This window comes from Bos javanicus, chromosome 4, assembly GCF_032452875.1.
Source record: "Bos javanicus breed banteng chromosome 4, ARS-OSU_banteng_1.0, whole genome shotgun sequence".
NCBI classification, from domain to species: Eukaryota; Metazoa; Chordata; class Mammalia; order Artiodactyla; family Bovidae; genus Bos; species Bos javanicus.
The window spans coordinates 79,350,693-79,374,445 of record NC_083871.1 but is presented as its reverse complement, the minus strand read 5'-3'; the positions used below and the strand labels follow the sequence as shown (position 1 = coordinate 79,374,445).

The 23,753-nt window shown below is 45.0% G+C and overlaps 2 protein-coding genes across 10 annotated transcripts in view; one reads left to right on the top strand and one right to left on the bottom strand.

Annotated features, from left to right (window-relative positions):
- GLI3 (GLI family zinc finger 3) overlaps window positions 1–3,671 on the bottom strand; it is a 318,365-nt gene extending 314,694 nt beyond the window's left edge. Inside the window, exon 1 of one of the 4 annotated variants that reach the window (XM_061414503.1) lies at window positions 3,583–3,671. The gene's annotated coding sequence lies outside the window, so the exon portion shown is untranslated. Of the gene's footprint in view, window positions 1–2,765; window positions 2,858–3,288; window positions 3,349–3,582 lie in introns of those variants that run through there. The other 3 variants (XM_061414504.1, XM_061414502.1, XM_061414505.1) reach the window with 3 other exon arrangements.
- LOC133246320 (uncharacterized) lies at window positions 1,160–22,772 on the top strand. 6 transcript variants are annotated; one of them, XR_009736006.1, is made up of 7 exons: window positions 1,160–2,536; window positions 4,472–6,430; window positions 7,703–7,742; window positions 8,638–8,735; window positions 9,885–10,023; window positions 11,512–11,563; window positions 16,546–16,688. XR_009736006.1 is itself a non-coding variant. In XM_061414509.1 (6 exons), the coding sequence occupies exons 1-6, from the start codon at window positions 2,032–2,034 to the stop codon at window positions 16,578–16,580; spliced, it is 795 nt and encodes a 264-aa protein (XP_061270493.1). In that variant the 5' UTR covers window positions 1,160–2,031; the 3' UTR covers window positions 16,581–16,688. The 6 variants fall into 6 exon arrangements, 3 of the variants coding, with proteins under 3 accessions (XP_061270493.1, XP_061270492.1, XP_061270494.1); XR_009736007.1 differs by lacking the exon at window positions 1,160–2,536 and adding an exon at window positions 21,937–22,772 and having other exon boundaries at window positions 3,873–6,430; window positions 16,546–18,745; XR_009736005.1 differs by lacking the exon at window positions 1,160–2,536 and having other exon boundaries at window positions 3,873–4,677; window positions 6,366–6,430.
- The last annotated feature ends 981 nt before the right edge of the window (window positions 22,773–23,753 follow it).

Sequence of the window (23,753 nt, the reverse complement as noted above, 5' to 3'; positions counted from 1 at the left end):
CATGGAACAATGATCATTAAATTGTTTCCTTTCATAAACTCCCAAACCTTATCCTCCTAAAAAGGGGTCAAGGATAAACAGGACAGCTTGCATAGATGGAAGGACCCTTAATGGCGAAGCACAGAGGAAGTCTGAAACCCTTACAGCATGCAGGTAATTAAGAAAACTGGCCAAGAAACAAAGGAAAGTTCAACTTTTAGGCTAGGGCATCAAACTGATAAATTAATGACTTTCATTAAATAAGTAATGAAATAATTCACCAGAGTCATTTTTTATCAGTACTGAATTTTCTCATTTCTGTCTGTAGTCCTTTGCAAATTCGACATACTGGAAAAGTGTATTTATGGAGAAGTGTATTTATGTCAGGGTCCAATCAAGGAATCCAAACATGTTAACGGTACCAAGAATTCGTAAGTATCTGAGTTGAACCTACTAGCCTATTCATAACAATATAGTCTATACCTTTTAAACTGCTTCTGTGTGTGTGAAATTTCACTGGACACCTCTCACATTGGACTCATTCAGGCATCTGAAACCAAAGCTTTCTTAGGCTGACTTTAAGAATTATATACCCTGAAAGGCTCTCCCCTTAGGCAGGCAGTTTCTGATTAAATAGCTTTTAGTGTAAAATAAACCTCTTCTCTCTATAAGTATGCTATTACAACTAATTTAAATGTTAGTTCATGTTTGTTTTAGGTCTGACTACAGGCCAACTGGCCAAAGTGTTTGTGTACCAGGTTAAGACCAATATTTCCTAACATAAACAAATTCTTTAGATACTTCACACAGTTTACATTGTTAAGGCCAATCACTGCTACTTCAATATAGCCCCTCAAATGAAATACTGTTCTGCTTTAGAAAGATAGAGCGATTTTGAGGTTATTTCACTACTTTGAAACATAGCATTTTCCTCCTTCAAAATAATCTTGACACATGTAATTAAGAAACTGTCAGACTATTATTAATTTTTAATTTAAAACCTAAATGAAATAATTACAGGAATCAATCAATAAGGCACCTATTCAAATTACAGAGCAATTACATAAATACTCAAAATTAATACTTTAGGCCAAAATTAATACTTTAGGCCAATTCTTGAAGATTTCTGTCTATAATATGCTAAGACACCAAACAACACAAAAAGTGTAACATGGGGACCGTGAATAGTTCCTGCCTTAAATAGAAATGGCCATGGCAGAGGGCTCCACCAGCTATGCCCAAGGCACTCAAGCTGGAACTCTTTTTAAAAGTTAATTTATTTCCACCAGACGCATATTTCAGGGATCTCAAAAATCTCCCAATTCTGTTCAAAATCATATTGGGAGGGAAAAGCTTAATTACTGCGCATTTCCAGCAAAGGGCTCTGGGGAGGAAAAGGGAGAAAGATAAAGGAGCGAAGAAAGGTGTTTTCTAAAACCAGTCTGGCTAATGCCACTGGCCAGGTCTCTGCACAGCGACCGACCCTCCATACCTCCGACTAACGGGACTCTTTTACTTGGAGATGCGGACGGTCCATCATTTCAAACTGAAATGGCAGCTGGAAAATGTGGAACAGCTGGCAGAGAGCTGGGAGAAAATGTTTTACATAAATATATGTACATATAAACTGGCAGAGGGCCACGAGCGCTGTACCCAAGGCCAGAATCTATCCGGGACTGCACACCACGGAGATGAGACCCCAGGGCGGGCGGGAGGAGTCGCCCGGAGGATGCCTCCCGCACAGTCTGTTTATGCGAGGTCAGCCAGGGAAGCGTGGGTCCAGCCGCTCTCCGGATGGCATCTCCTGAAGGAGGTGCCATCGCCAACTCCAGCACAAAGTTCAGGGGAGGATAAAAGGCCTGACTGTGCGGTGGTGCTTCGGCATCTGGCAATCTGCTTATAAGTCACTTCACAAACTCCCTAAGTTTGGGGTAAATATTTACTCCTTCTCCACCTCCTCCCGCCCATGTGCCCTCTGCAACTCCAGAAAGTAACTGTCCCCTGCAGAGTGATTCATACCCAACTCTGCTCGCTGAAAATGCGACCTCTTAAATGATCATTGCAGGCGCCACTGTTACCCACCTATACAGCCACCACCACCACCACCACCACCACCTCCGCACCACTCACTCCCTGCAGCTTCTAATACTTTTATTTCTTTTGTTGTCTTTCCCCTTACTTTCTTTCATTTTTTTTTTTTTAATGCTGTCTCTGGAAAGGAAAAGAAAGAATCCCAAATCATCCACAGATGGTACAACTTTCACTTTTCCTCTCTTAGGACGGAGGCGCGCCTCTTTCTCCCGGCTCACTCACACCCCACCCCCGATGGGAAGCGCAAGCTGGAGGAAGCCCCCGCCGCGGCGCTCCTCGCGCGCACCCACCTCACCGCCCGCCGCCTTCAGCGCCCGACCCTCGGGGGCTAGCGGAGTTCCTTTCAGCCCTCGGGAAAAGGAGTCGGGGCGAGGGGAGCAGTCGCCGCAACTGCTCCAAACTTCGTCCCCCGACCTCCCAACTCCGGGAGGTGAAATTCTCCAGCCCGTCTCCGGATGGCCGCCAGGTCAGACGCTGGGAAGGGGAGCATCACGAAGGAGGGAGCGAAGGGAAGACTGGTTCCGACGCCTTACCGGCGGCTCCCGAAATCTGGGCGCCTTTTGACAGCCATTTTCAGTTCCTCCCGCGCCCCCCGTCGGGGACTCCCCTCTCGACCCAGAGGCGCGGGCGCGGCCGCAGGAGCTGGCTCCCCGGTGCGGGGCCCCGCGAAACAAAGAACTTCGGGCGGGACGTACCTGCGGCGGCGGCGGCTGTCAAGTCCCCGAACTTCCCATAGACCCGCGTCCCGGGCGCGGGCGGGCGGCTCCGGGTTCCGCGCGGCCGCGGGCGGCTCGGGCTAAGGCAAGAGGCCGGGCAGGGCGCGAGGGTCCCCGGCGACTGGCATGGTGCGGCGCGGGCGGCCGCGGGGCGCGCGGGGAGGGAGGGTCGGGGCGGCGAGGGGGCGCGAGGGCGAGTGTGCGAGCGCGCCGGCGGCGGTGGCGGTGGCGTTGCCCCTGCCCGCTCCCGCCCGCTCGTGCGACTCCGGCATCGGTTTCAGGGATCGTGTAATCCGATCCCTTCTGACTCACAGGCCCTGAGTGACAGTTCTGATTTGGTTCACCCGCGGGAGGGAGGGGAAAGAGAAAGAAAGAAAGCCCCCACTGCGCTCCCCTCCTCGCATGCAACCGACTTTCTGGAAGAAGGTCCCATCCCGGCCTGGAAACCCGCGCGAGCTTGGAGGCTCCCCCAGTCCCTACCCGCGCAGCCTGCGCTACTCACGGGTGGAAAAGTTGTCCCTCGGCTCTGCTCTTCCCTCCCTCGCGCTCCCTCCTTCCCTCCTCTCCTCCTTTTCCTCCTCCTCCTCCCCGCGCTCCTCCTCCCCCAAGTTTTAACAGATGTTGCCGGACTCTCGGCTCGCGCTCGCGCTCCCTCTTCCTCCGCCCCCGCCCCCGCCCCGTCCCTTTTCTTTCTGCCACTCTCCGGCGGCGCGGTGGGGACGCGCCGAGCAGCAGGACGCCTGCCACCGCAGGGGGCGAAGTTGGGAAAACTTGGGAGGAGTGCGGCTCGCCTTACTTTTGCTTTCTCGCTCCTTCCTGGCCGCGCCGGGGGCCCGCGCTTCCCCACCCGCCGAGTCCCTGCTCCCGCAGTGGATCCCAGCGGCGACGCGGGCGGCTACGCGGGCGGCGGCGCGGAGGCGGCCCGGGCCGGGGTCGGGGGCTGCGGGGGGAGCCCGGGCGCCCCGAGCCACGCGCGCTCTCCCTCCCCGCCCTCCGCCTCCTCCGCCCCTCCCCGATCCTCTCACAGACACATTCAAGCCTGCTCCTCCTCTTCCCCCTCCTTGACCCCGCGCCCGCTCAGCGCGCCGAGGCCCCACCCACCCGGCTAAGGGAAGGGGGCCCTGGCGTGATGTCACCGCCGCCCTCCCCGCCCGCGCTCGCCCCGCCGCCCCCCACCCCAGCGCCCTGCGCGCCGGGGCAGCTTGTCCCAGCTCCCGTCGCCTTCCGCCCCGCCTCTCCGCTCCGCTTTCTCCCGGCTCCCAGTTTGGGCTCCCTTTTTCCTTCTTTTAAGGCCTCTCTGATCACAGCCACCCCCCTTCCCTCCTAGACTCTCCCTCTCCTTGTACATTTCCCCAGGCCAACCCTGAAACTCCCCTTCTCGCCTGAGGATGCTTTTGAAAGTTCAGGTTTTTCCTCCCCCACCGACTCATCTGCCCTCGGAGCCAAAGCTGGGAAGTGGGAGCTCCCCACTACGCAGCCTGCTATTCCCATGGGTTACTTTAGAAAGGACACAAAAACAAAGACCCCAGGCTTGGAGCCTGGACTCCAACGTGGTTTTCCCTGAGCTACCAGAGTGTCTCTGTCCCTGATTGATTTTCAGCGGCCCGTACCAGAAAAAAAAAAAAAAAAAATTATTTTCCCTCCATTCTCAACCAGACAGCCTGCATCCATCTGTTCCCTTTCAGTGTATCCAGCCTGGACCTGTAACCCAAACAAGGAGTTCCCAAGGGAGGAACAACGAAAGGAAAAGAAAACTCTGGTGGCATTCCCGAATCCATTCTTCCTGGGGTCATCTGAGATTCCGCCCACCCTCGGGTGGCCGCCCGCAGCGCCTCGGAGCTCAGGGTGCACTAGTGTTGACTCCTAGAGCATCTTTGACTGAAGGAAGAGCGTAGGTGGATGAATGATTAGCTATTATGATCTGAAGAGCATTTTGAGATTCACATGCTTAGCTGGAGAATTTTTTAAGGGAATTGGTGGTGGTATTCACTATTTGTTTCCTGGGACTTGTTGCTTATCTCAAAGATATCACAAAAGCAGACCCTGACTTAAGCTTTTATGGTAGAAGCAGTGGAGATAAAGGAGGACTGAAGGTCCTTATGAGCCATTTATTTTACAGTTTCTCTCTGTATTTCACCATGATTGGAAGAAAAAAAAAATTACTGACTCATCATTCAGAGCAGTAGCCTTAGGATTCAAGGGTGGTGGTCCCAGCTTCCCCTCACTAACTGGCCTCAGGCCCAGGAGGATTCTCTGAGCATCCACAGGCTCTGGGCTCATCTGTGGACTGGTGATAGGAAAACCAGGCCAGTCCGCATACCTCCCAGGATTTGAAAGAGCTTCCAAGGAGATAATGCATGTGAAAGTGGAAATGGATACAAATGCCTAAGAATTATATTATGCTCTTTTCCCACATATACTTCAGCATCAGTCACAATATTTTTTTGTATTCAAGTACTGCTTCTGCCTCAATCACATGAATGCAAATAATGCATCCCTGATAGCCTCCTCTGTTCACCCAATGGCAAAAAAAAAAAAAAAAAGTAAAAAGGAGAACGACAGCCAATAAATCAACAACTGGAATAAACTAGATATTTTGACTTTTACTTAAAAGTCTAGCACATTTTGGATCATGAAGATTTTGATTCTCAGTTTTAAAAAGACAAGAACAAAGGAAAAGCAGCTCATTGTTCTCCTTATGCCCATCAGAATAGTTAAAAACAAGAGGAGAAATAAAGCTGGTGTCACCTGTGTGTCCCTGTGTCCTCACCTTAGGCTCTTGGCAGAAATGAACAGTTTTCTGCTTTAGTGATAAACACAGATGTGAGTGGGAACATTTTGCAGAAATGGTAGAAGAAATATAAAACAAGGGTTATCCTCATGTGAGTTAAATAATGCCATAACGCAAAGACTTTCAGTCTATATTAACAGAAAAATTCGTTATCCAAAAGGAAATCTTGTGTGGAATCCCTGCGTATAAAGGAAAGCCATCTCTAGTTGCGTTGGGTGGGGTCTCAAAGCCCAGCCCCTTAGCCATTCTCTTGTCACTCACTCCCTTTTTTTAAGAGCCCCTGAGACATCTCTAACAATCTTAAAGTCACCCTGAAACTCAATAATGTAACCTCCTTGCAATGATAAACAGGCACTTACAGATTTACAAGGTTTCTGAGATCACCCTTCCTCCATGTCTAAAACTCCAGCATTATAGATTCACTTATAGACAGCTTTCCCTCAGTTCCCTTTTCAAATGCAAAAAGTCCTAGGATATTTTAACATATTGTGTCTGCAAAATACTTAAGTTTATAAGACAGTTCTTGTTGGTTTGTTTGCTTGTCTTTTGGCAAAAAATTGGATGAAGTAGGGGACTCGAAGATATTAGTATGAGTCTCCTAGGGCTGCCATAACGAAGGACTACAAACTGGGTGGCTTAGAGCATCAGATAGCCATTGTCTCTGGAGAGGGAAATGCAACCCACTTCAGGGAAATCCATGGACAAAGGAGCCTGGCAGGCTACAGTCCATGGGGTCGAAGAAGAGCCAGATACAACTTAGAGATTAAACAACATCCATTGTCTTACAGTTCTAGAAGCTAGAAGTCCAAAGTCAACGTCTCAGCAAGGCCATACTCCCTCTGAAACCTCTAGGGTAAGATCTTTCCTTGCATCTTCCTAGCTTCTGGTGGTTATCTGTCAACCCATGGTGTTTCTTGGTTTGCCACTGCTTCACTCTAACTTCTGACTTTATAGTCATATACCATCCTCCTTTTGTTTTTTTTTCTTTTTCTCTCTCTCTCTTTCCTCTTCCTAAGGGCAACAGTCATAGAAAGGGGTGACAGAGGATGAGATGGTTGGATGGCATCATCGACTCAATGGACATGAATTTGAGCAAACTCCAGGAGATGATAAAGGACAGGGAAGCGTGGCATGCTGCAGTCCATGGGGTCACTAAGAGTCAGACACGACTGGGAGACTTCACTTTCATTTTTCACTTTCATGCATTGGAGAAGGAAATGGAAACCTACTCCAGTATTCTTGCCTTGAGAATCCCAGGGACGGGGGAGCCTGGTGGGCTGCCATCTCTGGGGTCTCACAGAGTCGGACATGACTGAAGCGACTTAGCAGCAACAGCAAACTGAGTACATCAGCAACAACCCCGTTTCCAAATCAGATCACATTCTGAGACTCCAGGAGTTACAGCTATAATATATCTTTTGGGGGGGAACACAATTCAATCCATAAAAATACTGAAAACAACAAAGCAGGATAAAGGGTCTGCAACTGAGAGGACAAAGAATGAAACCGAGAACAAACTTTGCATGCTCCTCTAGTTTTTTTTTTTTTTTTTTGGCTGCAGTGCGTTTTCGTTGCTGTGTGTGGACTTTCTCTAGTTGCAGTCCATGGGCTTCTTTCTCAGTGCAGTGACTTCTCTTGTTGCAGAGCACAGGCTCAGTGGTTGCAGCCCTCAGGCTTAGTTGCCCCACAGCAGGTGCCCCCAGACCAGGAATCAAACCCATATCCCCTGCATTGGCAGGCGGATTCCTAACCACTGAACCACCAAGGAAATCTACTCTGTATTTTTTTGCCCTGTCACATGTGCTTATCCATAATGACTGTTCTTGCTTTCGATACTACAGCTCTTCCATCTCTCTTCACAGTAATTTACTAATTATTGGGAAATTCCAAGTACAAGTTCATGTGTACTGATAAGCTCCCAGCTGCAAGTGACAAAATTCCAACTCAAATTGGCTTAAGTTAAAGGGGAGGTGGGTGTTTTGTTGACTGAAAAGTCCAGGAGTGTGTAAGTAGAGTTCAAATAAGGCAGGACCTAGAGCCTCAAACAATGTCAGCTGAGTTCTATTTTCCATCTTTCAGCTAGGCTTTATGCACATTTCATGATACAGCTTTTTTTTTTTTTTAGGCTACCAAGGGCAGTGGCCAGAGGCATAGTTGCATGCCAGGTAAACAGCACAAGTCCTCTATAAAGCCCAACATGATGCCACCATATTCTTCCTCCTTTCCTGTAAATGTGAGACTGTCACCTTTTGCCCTGCTCCCTTTCTGTATATGCAGGACTCTCACCTCTGCTTCAGTTGACCAGTGTAGGGCTGCCTACTGGGAGGTAATGCCTTCAGGACACCATCTTCTGGGGGCATTCTCAGTACTCTGAAGTCAGTACATCCCATATCTGTGTGAGGAGAAGGAATTTCTTGTTTGTTGAAGTTATACTTGATCACAAGGCTCTTAATATTTTGTCCTCATATATCTTGGACTTCCTTGGTGGCTCAGTGGTAGAGAATTTGCCTGCCTTGGGACAATCCCCTGCAGAAGGAAGTGGCAACCCACTCAAGTATTTTTGCCTGAGAAATTCCATGGACAGAGGAGGCTGGCGGGCTACAGTCCATGGGGTTGCAAAAGAGTCAGATACAACTTAGCCACTGAACAACAACATGAAGATCCTACCAATTTCCTTTTCTGAAAATAGCTCAAGGATTCATACCTTTTTCATCCCCAGACTCAAGATAATAAATTCTCATAATGAAAGTATAACCCTTTGCCTCCATAGCCCGATGTGCATGCATTCACCCATGTATCCATCCATCCATCCATCCACCTACCCACCTACCGACTCATTCACCTGTGTTGGTTCACTGTTGGCCCAAGCCTATCCGCCGCATACTGTGCACACTTGCGGTGAGTTATTTCCCAGGAGGCTTCTCAGTCTGGCATGCAAATAGACTCCTTGCAGACAACACAGCCCATCCATCCAACATTTCCAAATGTTTCTGAATTCAGTAGAGAACACAGCCTAACGCTGAAACTAGGATGTTTAACATCTGTCTGTCTGTCTTTCAGACGTTTGTAGGTGCCAGTTAAGGATTCTCACCACTTTGAAAAATGGTGGGAATGGAAATACTATACGGGCTGCATTTGAGAACCAGACTGCAAAGACAGTAAGTGTTTTTCTATCCCACCATGCTCCCCTCAACTGACCTACCCCACCCTACCCCCGCCCCCCGCCACACACACACACACTCCAAGTGGAAGCAAATGGAAAAGGCAGACCTCCCTCCCAACTAGGAAGCTCTAACTTGGGCAATCTCATGTGAGTTTGAGGAGAGGGGAAACTTGGCCCCTGGAAGGAGGCAAAGCAGACAGAGCAAGAATCAGAGTTTTAGAGCCCATGGTCACCCATAGCTTCCTAAAGTGCTCTCTTCTGGATTCTCCCCCAGGGCCATGACAGCCGATTCCTAGACTGAACAGATTTGATGGCCTAAGGGCAGCTTTGACTCTTTTGGGTTTCCTGCTGCCTCCTCGCATTTTCTGGACATCATGTTTCTGCACGCCCTGCACCTACCAGTGTGTGTGTAGGGGGGAAGTACTGAGGGTCCAGGCACACCTACCAGCCACACTCATGTCCGGGGAAAGGAAACCCTCCCTGAGTTGGCCCAGAGTGGACAGCCCAAGCTTCCCCACACTGACTGGCCACTTGCCAAGAGGGAGAATGTTGTAAAGTGCATCACACAGGTGCCCTCCGGAGGGTCTCTCACTCAGCACCCGCATAACTTATTCTTGCATCTTCCTGGAACATTGGGATTATAAATGTAACCCAGATGTGGGCTGCTTCCCTCTTCACCTTGGAGATGTTGCTATAATTGGCTTGGACCTCAGCCAATACCACAAGTTGGGAAGACCTAAAGCCCTCCCTTTGGATCTCAACAAGTTCAGAGACCCCCTGTGGATGCTGCCTGACACCACCCCTTACTCCACCCTCAAACCCCTGCCGGATCCACAGGAAACCCACCCACAGCAGGCAAGGGGTGAGCTTGTAGATTTCACTGATGGTTTGGGTAGCTCAGGGGTGAGTTTTTCTCCCTCCCTCTCTTTCAAAAATAAAACAAGTTTTTCTCTGCCTCAAACAGAGCAGTTTAGTGACCAACATCTGTTTCTTGAAGTCTCACCTTCTTTTCCTAGGAGGATATTCCCGTGACACCCTGATTTCACTTGCCTTTTCCATTTCTTTGCCCAGGATCTGCTCTGCTACTTTTGTCTTAAGCTCCAATCTACCTGGCAGCAAAGCTCAGGACTTTTTTTTTTTCCAGCTGCACCAAGCCATATGTGGACTCTTAGTTCCTCAACCAGGAATTGAACCCACACCCTCTGCATTAGAAGCTCAGAGTCTAACCACTGGACCATCAGGGAAGTCCTGCCCAGCACTTTTTGAGTTTCCATAGAGTTAAGGTAACAAACAGTGGTCCATGGGACATGTTGCCTATCGACGCCTATTATTTACTGGGCATAAGTACATTTTGTCCTGGACTCTTCATTTTGCCACAGCCCCCACACCTCCCCCATTGCCTTATAAACTTGCAGCTACACACGTTTGCATCATCTGTCTCATTCCTGAAAACATTTTGAATTTGCTGCTTTCTGACCTTAAATAATTCACTGACACAAATTGTGGGTTTTACTGAATCTTTTTATAAACAGGCTGCAAAGGAGGGATGCAACATCAAACATATCATAGAAAATACCTCCAACATTTTCCTCTAAACTTTCTGTCCTTCATTTGTCTCTGACTGTACCCCTGCTACATTATTTTATCTTCTCCTGTTCTGTGCCCAGCCCCACCGATTCCCCTTTTCTTAGAACAATCCACTTCTGCGCTTCTAAATGGGGTGTCCTGAGAGATTCCAGGATCCATCTCTCTTAGAAAGTGGCTTAAGGCATCCATACAGCTCAGGAGCTCATCTTAACCGTTACAGTCTTTCACCCTAATCTTTCACATACACACCCAGCAACTTGTCAGTGTATTTTCCTCCAAACAAGTATGAGAAATTTCTATGAGGAGGAGTTTTGGTAAATAACAGTTTCTGTATTTGCTCCATTAGAAACTGAAAAAATCAAGACCACACACCTGGGAATGTAATAAAGAATTGGAATATTTCAAGAAGAGATGAAAAGCAGTGGTCATATGCTTGAGAAGTATTGTACTCGTAGAAAGAGGGCCCTCCCCCACCTTAGTAACTGTGGGGTTCAGAGGAGGAGCTCTGAGATCAAAGGAAGAGGTTAACATGAGTTGATGATGGGGACTTCCCCAGTGGTCCAGTGGCTGAGACTCTGTGCTGGCAATGCAGGGGGCCCAGGTTCCATCCCTGGTCAGGGAACTAGATTCTGCATGCCACAGCTAAAGATCCCACATGCAGCAACAAAGACCCGACACACCAAATAAATAAATTAATCAAATAAATATTTCTAAAAAACCATGAGTGGTGATGAGGAGAACAATGGGATCTGACTCCCCAAATAGCAGCAAGGTCAGCCAGGAGCAGAACTGTTGTGGTGGTATAGTCATTAAGACGTGTCCTACTCTTGCGACTCCATGGACTGTAACCCGCCAGGTTTCTCTGTCCTTGGAATTCTCCAGTCAAGAACACTGGAGTGGTTTGCCATTTCCTTCTCCAGGGGATCTTCCCGATCCAGAGATCAAACCCATACACTGCCGGCAGACTCTTCACCGACTGAGCTAGCAGAGCTGTTAGAGCAGAGCTTATGGTGGCCGTGGGAGAATGTTCATGAACCAGAAAGTGTGGGGCCTCAGAGAGCCTAGCAGGGGATGGGAAGAATATAGAAGCTCTCTGTCCCGTTAGCCCAAAAGCTGAGAGCTCAGAGCCAGAGACTACTTGTATGCCTTTGTTATTGAAACTCCACTTTCATTGGCTCTTCCAGGGTCCACTGTGGCTGAGGAGGAAAGCACAGTTCTCTATACAGAAGGTAGAAGGTAGGACTGTCTCCCTCTCTGCTCATTTCTCTCTCTCTCTCTTTATCTCTCTCTCCATCGCTTTCTCTGCCTATGAGTAACTGGAAACGTATTGTTTGGCTTTCTATAACTAAAACTAACAGTCTCACTTCTTTGGGGCTTTCCTATTAGTCAGAAGCATACAAGACAGAACAGCCCTGGATGTAAATCCACCATCACTAGCTTTGTAACTTTGCCAAGTCAACTCACTCAGTTTGCCCATCTGTAAATTGGAAACAATGATATTCATTTCCCAGAGTTTTTGTGAGAATGAAATGAGATGGTGGATTATAAAGGGCTGGGCCTTTTGTCTGGATTAAGAAATGCCTAGAAAAGCAAATTCCTTTGTTCCTATTTTTTATGCCAGCTCCATGTTACTAGTCACAGCTTTTTCACACTCAGTAAGGAAGACCCTTGGAAGGCAGAGGTTTAAGAGGTCCTTCTTTCTCTGAATACTTAAACCTCTGATCTACCTAACCTATAAAAGTATGACTTGTGTTGAACAGTTTTTTTTTTAACTAAAATATACAAAGTCACAAAAGTACTTTAACAAAGGGCTCTTGGGAGAAAAATTTCTCACCCCAAAAAACAATCTGCCAGTTCCAAAAAACGTGCTGTTCTGCCATTCCCACAACTGTTTAGAAACCATTTACCACCATGTCATTCAAAACCAAAAAAGACCCATAGCACCTGGCCCTTGCCACTCTAGGTTTTTCTTTATATAAACCCATCAACAGGCCTGGCCTGCAGGATGACTCTGCAGGCAAGGCTCAGTGAAAAGGTGAGGTTTCTTTGCTAGTTCGGACTGCTTACACCTGAGGGACTCTGACTGATTCTCTGTTCAGTCATTTACTCATTCAACAAACATGCACTGAGCATGTGCTATGTGACAGGCTGCCCAAGCCACTGGGCATATGGCAATGAGCCCACAGTCACATTTCTTTGTCCTCACAGAGGGGACCATGAAGGACAAGAACAGGGTGGTATGTGACAGATATCGGGGTGGGGAACCTGCCGTAAATGGAGGAGCCACGGGGGGCCTCTTTGAGGAGGTGACTGGGGCTGAGATCCAAGGATGCAGAGCAGTGTTGAGTCTGGCAGCATGGTCCAGGCAGAGGAAGGCCAAGGAAGTAGCATGGCTGAAGGCTGGGGGTAGGCAGAACTTCCAGGTTCCAGGACAGAAGGTTAGTGTTGGTTTTGCTTATATTCCACTTGATCCAGGAAATTACTCCTGCAACCTTAGGTGGTGTCAAGCAGGGTTTCAAGGTACTGGTTTTAAAGTCATGTTATTATAATGAAGTGTGCTTTTATGCTTAGCTCATAATTTTACTCCTACATGAATTAAGAACCACACACTGCATTTATTTTTCTTCCCTTAAAGTTTCACATCACATTTGAAAGCATTGATTCTACATATTCCTTTGGTTCCCAAGATACCATGGAGAGAAACATATGCTCTCCTTACTTACCATTTGATATACCGAATAAAAAATATGCATTCTGCCCACTTCTTAAGCTCCACCAATATTAGATATGTTTTAGAACAGAAATATACAAGGTTACATGTGGTATCTATCTGTGGAGCACATTTCAAAGAGAGGCATGCCAACAAGCACATTTGTATGAAGGCTGTAAAATAAAATCAAGTTTGAGCCTGAAATACCAATGCACCACAGTCTTAGTTTCTTGTTAACTTGAATTAACAGTGCTTGCACTTCTGCGGTCTGATTTCATCTACACCCGCAGATGAAGTGGAGGATTGAGTAAATTATCTTTATATGGGCCAGGCAATAAGGCAAAAAGTGGTTAGTTAGCCTGGCTTATCCGGATTCTGGTCTTATCAGAAGGTTGCATCAGAAAGCCAGAATAAAACATCTTTCTTTTTACAATTATTAAATAATCAGAATGTTGATTGGAAAGGTGCTGGGAATATAGGCATCATGGTTAGTCTCCCAAAGAAGGAGCCAGGCCATGAAGAATTCATTTAGGAATTCATTTGCCCAAATAAGAGAGACCTGGGCAGTAATTAAATTCCTGTATTTTTCTCAAGGGCTTCCCTGGTGGCTCAGTAGTAAAGAATCCGCTTGCTAATGTAGGAGATGCGGGTTAGATCCCTGAGTCAGAAAGGTCCCTTGGAGAAGGAAATGGTAACCCACTACAGTATTCTTGCCTAGAAAATCCCATGGACCTAGGATCCTGGCAGGCTACAGTTCATAGGGTCACAAAAGAGTGAAACATGACTTAGCAACTAAACAACAAGTTTCACAAACCCAAATCGATCAGCTTGGACAAGACACCTTTCACAATAAAGATTCTGTTAAGGACAGGTTTCAAGGTTTTTAGAAACTACCCCTTTATTTTGTATTGTCAATTATACCATGCTCTGGAGCAGGAATGGACACAGACAGCGATGTTTCCCAAGGGAAATGATTCATGTCCCAGAATCATAACCCTCAGTTCCAGCATGCTTTCCAAGAGCCTTCACAAAGAGTCTACTGGCTTATCATGGACTGGGCGTTCCCATTCTTATCTCATTGCCACAAGATTCCAGTTATAGAAGTAATAGAAGGAAAGAATTTAGTCCACCTACTTGCCATCAAGTCAACCTATTTGCTATCAAGTCAATACAGAAGCTGTCTTACATTTAAACTTGTTTGGTGTTGGTGACAAAGCTTAGGCTCAAAGAATCAAAGTCAATGTTAGTTCTGTCTCTTCTTGCTGCTGCTAAGTCACTTTAGTAGTGTCCAACTCTGTGTGACCCAAGAGATGGCAGCCCACCAGGCTCCCTTGTCCCTGGGATTCTCCAGGCAAGAACACTGGAGTGGGTTGCCATTTCCTTCTCCAACGCATGAAAGTGAAAAGTGAAAGTGAAGTCGCTCAGTCGTGTCCTACCCTCAACAACCCCATGGACTGCAGCCTACCAGGCTTTTCCGTCCATGGGATTTTCTAGGCAGGAGTACTGGAGTGGGATGCCAGGTGTTTTTGGGCCAACTACTCAACTCCTCTGATCTGCAGCTTCCTAGCAGTTAAATGGAATCCTTTGACTTTATAGAAGTATTTAGGAAATTCAATAAGATATTTATTTCCTGTCTGCCACAGAGGCCTTCAACTTGATTTCTTTCCTCGCCTTTTAAAAAGATACTTAGAGTAATTCCAGCGTAGGAACTCAATAAACATGTCTTAAATAAGTAAAATAGATAGATGAAAGATAGACAGATGATAGGTGGACAGATAGAAGATATGTGATAGACAGTTGATAGGTATAGTTAGATAATTGATAAGTATATAGAGCGCCATGAGAAGAGATAGATTATAAGACAGTCCAATGGCTTAAATCAAAAAGGGTAAGTCATCCAGAAGTGTAATCTCCAGGAAGAAATAAAGCAGATGACCTTCAGAGCATCTCTTATCTCTAGGTTTGTCTGTGCTTTGGCCAGAGTGTCTTGCTGAGAACAGAGTTTCTCCAATCACAGGGTAGAACATGTGACCTCGGGTGGGAAGAGAAGATTACCACTTGTGGCTTCAGATCCTAGAGAGGGGATGACTGTCTATCTCAGACACATTTGAAAAATCCCATGGGATGAACTCAATAAACCTAAATGTAGGAATTAGGACTTGGTGATTGATTTGCTTTGTAGGGAGCGAGGAGAATGCAGCCTGATTGACACTTCCTCATAACAATAATGAGATGATGGCACTAATTTCATGTAAGGTACATGATTGAAGGGCTTGTGATGGTAGAGATAAGGGGAGCTGTGGGAGGCAGTGGTAAAGTGTGAATATGTTCAGTTCAGTTCAGTCTCTTAGTCTTGTCCGACTCTTTGCAACCCCATGAACAGCAGCACACCAGGCCTCCCTGTTCGTCATCAACTCCAGGAGCCTACCCAAACTCATGTCCATTGAGTTGGTGATGCCATCCAACCATCTTATCCTCTGTCGTCCCCTTTTCCTCCTGCCTTCAATCTTTCCCAACATCAGGGTCTTTTCAAATGAGTCAGCTCTTCGCGTCAGGTGGCCAAAATATTGGAGCTTCAGCTTCAACATCAGTCCTTCCAATGAACACCCAGGACTGATTTCCTTTAGGATTGACTGCTTGGATCTCCTTGCAGTCCGAGGGACTCTCAAGAGTCTTCTCAAACACCACAAGTCAAAAGCATCAATTCTTCAGCACTCAGTTTTCTTTATAGTCCAACTCTCACATCCATACATGACTACTGGAAAAATCACAGCCTTGACTAGACAAACCTTTGTTGACAAAGTAATGTCTCTGCTTTTTAATATGCTGTCTTTGTTGGTCATAGCTTTCCTTCCAAGGAGTAAGCATCTTTCAATTTCATGGCTGCAGTCACCATCTGCAGTGATTTTGGAGCCCCCCCCAAAAAACTGTCACTGTTTCCATTGTTTCCCCATCTATGTGCCATGAAGTGATGCAACCAGATGCGATGATCTTAATTTTCTGAATGTTGAGCTTTAAGCCAACTTTTTCACACTCCTCTACTATGATATTTCAAGTTTGAAGTGTGTGTGGTAATAAGAGTGAAATAGAGGATACTAGATTTATAAACGTGGAGTTTGGGAGAAGAGAGTGGACAAATTTGAGCCATACCTTCCCTCCCTCCCTTTTAAAAATATGGTATGTAGCTTTTTTGAGGTCTCTATAGTTTTGACCAGGTTTATTGCTTAGAATTTGGTCTATCCCAGGCATATAATTGTAAAAACAAAAAAGTTGGATTGGAAATGTTAACAGAAAGATTCATTTGGGAATTTGGGATATTGATTTCTTGGACCAATGACTTATATGCTAATATTTTCTTTAATATAGTCTAAGTACAGCCTAGTATAATCTAAAATTATTTGCATCATATACTTTGACTGATTTGGTTAAGTGGGTTTTACAGAGGGCTTTTTTTTTTTTTTTCAAATTTAGGGGTTAGTGCAGTGGCTAACGTTGTTTTGTTTTGCAGGCATCATTGACAAAGAATTTAGAGGTGGTTGGTAGAGGCGAGAAAATGAACATTCTAGCCTGCATACTCATGTTGGGACAAGACGGTGGAGTAGAAGGACCTTGGGCTCATCTCCTCATAAACTGCATTCTGCAACCACTGAATTGATGTTTGATGTCCTTCCTCTATGCCCCCAGCTGCACGGAGCTGGTGGCAGTTCTAGCTTGCAAACAAAGTCCCCCAGGACTGATGTGTACTACTTGGTGTGGGTTTCCAGACTACTTCTTGATTAAGAACTTCTAACCGTGATCTTGCATAATCATCACCTAATGTATTGAGAGGCTACACGTCTCATCCAACAACAGACATCCTTAGATCTCAGCAGGGGAACGAAGCAAATGACATTACAGAAAGAAAGAATGCAGAATATTCCATTTTTTTTCAGCTTGTTACCAGATTTCTGCATCTTCATCGTTTCCACTGAAATTTGTTGCCGTGACCTGGTACTTAATTTTATGATTGGTTGTTATGAAACTCAAGTATTAGAATGGGGTTAAAAATTGTTGACATTGCATTGGGCAAAGGCTACAGAACACTTCCACTGTGTAGCTCAGCTGTTTCCTCAGGGAAAACAGGTATAACATGTTCCAATCTGGAGCCCCAGCTCTGGGCAGACTTCCTCTAGAAGATTCTCTTGACAGACTGTTCTGTAATCATGACCACTCTGTCTAAAGGAAGGGAACAACACAGCAGCAATACACATCTAAATGTGAACTTGCCATGGGTAGGATTACAGTTGTACTTCTGAATCTTCCCAGCTGACCACCAATCAGAATAGACCCAGAGCTCTGAAATACTCGTCTGAGAGACACAATGTGTTTTTGTTTCAATATCTAGATCCACATATAGGTCAATAGATGGAACACTCTGGAAAAATGACTCAACATTCTTATCGTCAATTACTAGAAGTATATTATTTAAAATAATAATAATAAGTGCCGATTTAAAACTTCTACCAGTATACATGTTAGTCTTTTCCAAAAGACCCTCAAATCTCAAACTGGTAATAAACTATAGAACGATAAAAGTTTCTACAGTTTTTCTCTCAATGCATCCCTGGAAATCTTCTTGAGAATCAAATCATCATAAAGTTGCTCATATTTTCCTAGAGGGACAATGCCATAATTGGGAGTTGAGATATTGACTAAGTGTTTGGAGTCAAATAAATCATAAATATGGCCACTGATCTACCATAAATGCAAAGTCATAACTGCTATAAACCTCAGTGATCAGTTAACATTTTAAAATTATGTTCTAAGTCACAGAGGCCCATCATTTTACGACTGTAGGAGACCTTTGGGATTATCTTGTCCAGCCCACAATTTGGAGATAAGGAAATTTAAATCAAAGATGATTAAGTGATTTGATTAATGTAGTTAGGAGAAGAGCCAGGATCACAGCTCCATCTTTCCCCTCTTCTATGTTCATCCCCAGAGACACTCTGCAAAATCAAACATGCAAATACCGATGAGAAAGGGGAAACATATGAGGATGGAAACACAGAGGAGATGGAAAAGCTATTTTATCATCCATGCCACCTAATATTAGTATTTTTATTATCATAAAATATTAATTTGACATCTGTTTCATAATTCTGTTATCCTCTGCATTTAGAAGAATGTTTTAGGGGACCAAGTGATTCCTTTTTCTGCTTCTTAATCAACTTTCCTAAATGACTACAGACTTTCAAAATCACTCCCTGAGAACAGGGGCTGGCAAACCTTTTTTTTGTAAAAGATCAGATAGTAAATATTTTAGACTTCTCAGGCCACACAGTCTGCGTAACTTTTCTACTCTGCAGCCAGAGACAACAATAAAAGAATGGGTGGGACTGTGTTCCAGTAAATCTATTTATGGATGCTGGCATTTGAGTTTCATATAGTTTTTATTATTTTCATGTGTCACAAAGTGCTATTCTTCTTTTGATTTTTTTCCCAACCATTTAAAAAGATAAAGCCCTTCTTAGCTTGCAGTTGTACCAAAACAGGGAGAGGGCCAAATTTGGCTGTGTTTACTAACCTGTCTTATTGGGGGAAAAGGGGCTGAGGGTTCAAATTAAAGAACTGTTCTTTCAATTTGGTGCAGCCATTGTGGAAAATGGTATGGAGTTCTCCAAAACAACAGCTAGAACTACCAAATGACCCAGCAATTCCGCTCCTGGGTATGTATCACCCCCTCAAAAGAAAAAAACTCTAATTCAAAAAGATATATACACCCCAGTGTTCACTGTACCACGTTTACAATTGCCAAGATGAAGAAGAAACTGAAGTGTCCACCAACAGATGAATGCGTAAAGAAGATGTGGTGTATATACACACACACACACACACACACACACACATATACATACACACACACACACACCATGGAATATTAGCCACAAAAAAGAGTGAACATTTTGCCATTTGCAGCAGTCCGCAGATGGTCTTGGAAGGTATTATGCTAAGTGAAAAAAGTTAGACACAGAAAGACAAGTAGCTTATGATCTAACTTATATGTGGAATCTAAAAAATACAAGAAACTAGTGAATACAACAAAAAAGTAGATTCACAGATATAGAGAACATACAGTGGTTACCAGTGGGAAGAAGGAAGGAGGGAAGGGCAATATAAGGACGGGAAAGTGGGAATTACACATTATTGGCTCAAGGATGTAGTGTACAAAATAGGGAATAGAGCCCAAACTCTGTACAAACTGTAAGTGGAAAGTGACCTTTAAAAATTGTATTACATTTTTCCCAGCACCACTTGTTAAAGAGATTGTCTTTAATCCATTGTATATTCTTGCCTCCTTTGTCAAAGATAAGGTGTCCATATGTGCGTGGATTTATCTCTGGGCTTTCTATTTTATTCCATTGATCAAAATAATTCCATTAATGCAAAATAAATATAAACAAGCAAATAGATAAAAGATATTCTTTTAAAATGTACTTTGTGATTGTTACTTAACCTTTCTGTGTCTTTGTCTGGAAATGCAGGGGTCCCCACCTATTTCATAGGGTGGCTTTGAGGCCTGAGTGAGATCAGATCAGATCAGATCAGATCAGTCGCTCAGTCGTGTCTGACTCTTTGCGACCCCATGAATCGCAGCACGCCAGGCCTCCCTGTCCATCACCAACTCCCGGAGTTCACTCAGACTCACGTCCATTGAGTCAGTGATGCCATCCAGCCATCTCATCCTCTGTCATCCTCTTCTCCTCTGCCCCCAAGTGAGATAACAGATGCTGAATAAATGTTAAAGCCCTTTCTTGCTGCTTGCTCTTTTAACTCTTATACAAGTATACACACACATGCACACACACACTTTTTTTTTAGTGAGTTTCTTTCCTTCCATTTATTTCCTTCTTTTCTTTCTCAGTTACCCCATGGCACTGAAGTACGTAAAGGATCACATAAGACCCATTTGTGAAAATCAGTGTTCTAGTTGGAAAGTCAGTCTTCTCTGTCCTGCCGACCCACTTGTTTTACCTTTGCTATTTTCACTCCTGAAAATAAAAACAAAACAGTCCCAACAAACTGCAAACAAAAAACCCTGACATATTCAGGAGTCCAAGTGTAGGAAACAGTAGATATGTGAACTTGGGTGACTTGTGAACGCAAGAACAGGAAAGTTGTGGGGAACATATACTGCATTAAGGGAGCAGGACTCCAATTTGCTGAACACATCCGAGTCCAGAACTTTCTGAAGCTGTCACCTGGGAGTCATCACCATGCTGAGAGATTTGGTCCAGCCCTTGCTACCCTTTTCAGGCCTTGGCTCAGAGCCCAACTTAACTGACCTCCATGCAGCTGGACCAATGATACTCAGATGCCTCATCTGTTGAATGGGCATCAAGAAATTCCACTGAGGTATAGCCCAGCCTGTGGCCAACACCAAAGTTCCCAAGCTTTATTCTGACCCACGGACAATTCTGGAGGAGACAGAACATCACAAAAGGGCAGCTGGATGAGTTTTCATGGAAAAAATGAAGAATGCTATTTTTCTCAACATGAAGGCTAAATAGGAAGTTGGGACTGAGGGAATGAGGAGGAAAATTTTATGGATACTTGGCTTTGTCATCAGAGTTCTAAATACCTGTTAGAAAAGTCACCTATCTTCTTCTTGTCTTCTGGGGTCATTGCTATGAAACAGCACAGAATGGGATTCTTCCATTGGGCGTTCATTCATTAACTGGCTTTTGGGTACTAGACCCCATGGCAGGCACTGGGAATTCACAAGCTAATGCAACAGTTGCTACTCTGAAGGACCTTGCTCTTATGAGGCGGGGTAGACAATAGACAAGACAATGAAAATTACCATGGACCTTGCCAAGTGCTATAATGGGGGTGATTCTGTGGGCTCCATGAGCTCCTAAAAGAGTGGTAGCCTAGGCAGGGTGGACAGGGAAGGCTAGCCAGAGAAAATGACATGTCAGCTGAGGTCATACCTAAGGTTGAGTGTGACTCAGCCAGGCAAAGACTTCCCTGGTGGCTCAGATGGTAAAGCATCTGCCTATAATGCAGAAGACCCGGGTTTGATCCCTGGATTGGGAAGGTCCTCTGGAGAAGGTAAAGGCAACCCATTCCAGTACTCTTGCCTGGAAAATCCCATGGACGGAGAAACCTGGCGAGCTACAGTCCGTGGGGTCCCAAAGAGTTGGACTTAACTGAGCGACTTCACTTTTACTTTCAGCCAGGCAAAGGCAGGATAAGGTGGGGCAGAGAGGAGAAAGTGGAAGAGAGCAAGAAACACAGCTGGCATTTCTGGGGTGTTTACTATTAATATGTGCTTGGTATCCGTCTGAGCTGTTTATTACCTCAATTACATGGCAACTGCTAGTATGATGCCCTTTTCACATGATAAAACAGAGAGGTAAGGTTGCTGGTTTAGTGCCACACAGCAATCAAGTGGCAAAGCTGGGATTTACATCAGGCATACTGGTTCCAGAGCCTTAGCTCTTAACCACTACACAGAGAAGATGGCAAGAGAGCATATGGGGACTTTAGAAGTAACTTCAACTTATCTAGTACAGTTGACTGGGGCCATAACTAGGACGTCAGTGCATCTTAAAGTGAACACCCTTCACAGAGAAATAGTGCAGAGAGAGGGTCTTCAATCTTCTCATTGTATACACACAACGAGTGACCATTAGCTCAATAAAATTTGGGGGTATGTATATGATGCTTGATGAAAATTACTTACGTTTTGTTTATATTATATAATTATGACTGGAAAAATAAAAAAGTATTAAGAAGATATTAGCATAGAATCTATGTAAAAGTTCTAAAATCTTTTCAACATTCTTTTAGGGGGTGAAAATCTTGATCTTTCTTCCACCAAGATAATTTTTTAATAACTGATTTTGTGTTTCAGATGTCTGCAAGGCCCTCTATTCCGGAACTTCTGATGTGCATTTCTTTGGAGTCCTGATAGTGACCATCAACAGAAAATTTGTTCACACCAACAAGTCATAAGACATTTTTAGATCTTTTATTTTACAACCATTCAAAAAGGTATGAAAGTTGAAATCGCATTGAGATATCTAAGAGGGCTCCTTTTTCTTTCATGGACAAAGGTGAAAGTGAGAATGGATTCCCAAAGCAGGCAAAACCGTGGTAATAAAGCATTTCAGAACACTGACGAAGCTTGAGTTAGCACAAGGCACATGAGGTGTCACAGGGCCACCTGGTAGCCATCTGAGGTGCCTGAAAGGATGGTGACAGCAGCCACCACTGGACAGATGTAATCGCTTAGATACAGACAGAGCTTTCTGCCTGAACTCCTCTGCAGCCCTGCGACTCAACCCTCAGCACCTTGGGCTGCTGGCCACGCCCCTGGTGTACCTGGTATCTCCTGGAGCACCTTGTCTGCAATGCAGAGTGACGCCCCCTGCAGCTGCTCGGGAGATAAACATCAAGGATCAGGGTGTCATCACATGGTCCAGCCCAAGTTAGGCCTCCCCACTCCCACTATGGGACAGGAGTATGACATCAGACTGGCTCTGCCTCTCTCTCAAGAGCCCTGGACAAAGCTACTCACAGCCCGAGGGCACGAGTCTGGCTGCCTCCTGGCCAAATGAACTGATGTCTGGTGGCACCTCTGCAGTTCATTTGTAGCTCACCAACTGGGAAGTTCTAAATTAAATAGTGCTTAAGTATGAAGGCTCTGGAGCCAGATAGCCTGGACTGGAATCCTAGTTTCTCCTCTACCCAGCTCTGTGTCTTTAGGGTGAGTTAATCAGCATTTCTTTTTTCCCTGCTTTCTCATCTGTAAGCTCATAGTCTTTGTGTATGGGGCTTCCCAGGTGGTTCAGCAGTAAAGAACCTACCTGCCAATGCAGGAGCCGCAGGAGATGTGGGTTTGATCCCTGGGTTGGAAAATCCCCTGGAGGAGGGCATGGCAATCTACTCTAGTATTCTTGCTGGATAATCCTATGGACAGAGGAGTTGGTAAGGATGTGGGGAGGATCCTAGGGTAAGGAAATCACATCTCCAAGGCTTTCAGGCAGGAAAGAATTTGGTGTATGGAATAAAGAGACCCATGGGCTGAGCATATGAGCATGCATAGGTAAGAGTGGCCTATGGTAGGGCTAGAGAAACAAGCAATGGTCAGATCTTGCAAGGCCCTGTTGGCCACCTGGAAGAATTCCATTTTTTTAATATTTTAACTTTTAATTCCAATTTTTAAAGTTTATCTATTTATTTTTAATTTATTTTTTAAAGATCTAATTTTATTTGTATTTAAACTTTTTGTCTGCATGGCATGTGGATCTTAGTTCCCAGACCAAATATGGAACCCATACTCCCTACAATGGAAGCTCAGAGTCTTAACCACTGGACCAACATGAAGTCTAAATTTCATTTTTAACCCAAAGTATGAACAGTTTGAGTATAGTAGAAATATGACTCAAAGTGTGATGTACATAGATGAATTGAAACACAATGGAAACTGAAAGCCCAGTGGGTATTATCTATAGTCATGCCAGGAGAGGGATGATGAAGGTTTAAACTTGGTGGTGGCAGTGGAGACAAGGGAAGAAGGTAGATTAATTTTTAAAGTAGTATTGACAGGCCCTGATTAAAAATTGGATGTGGAGGCAAGGTGGAAAAGAAGGAGGAGAATTATGGTTCTCAGTTGTCTTTCTTGGGCAAGTAGGTACCATTGTACTGGGATTTGAAAAGAAATATAAA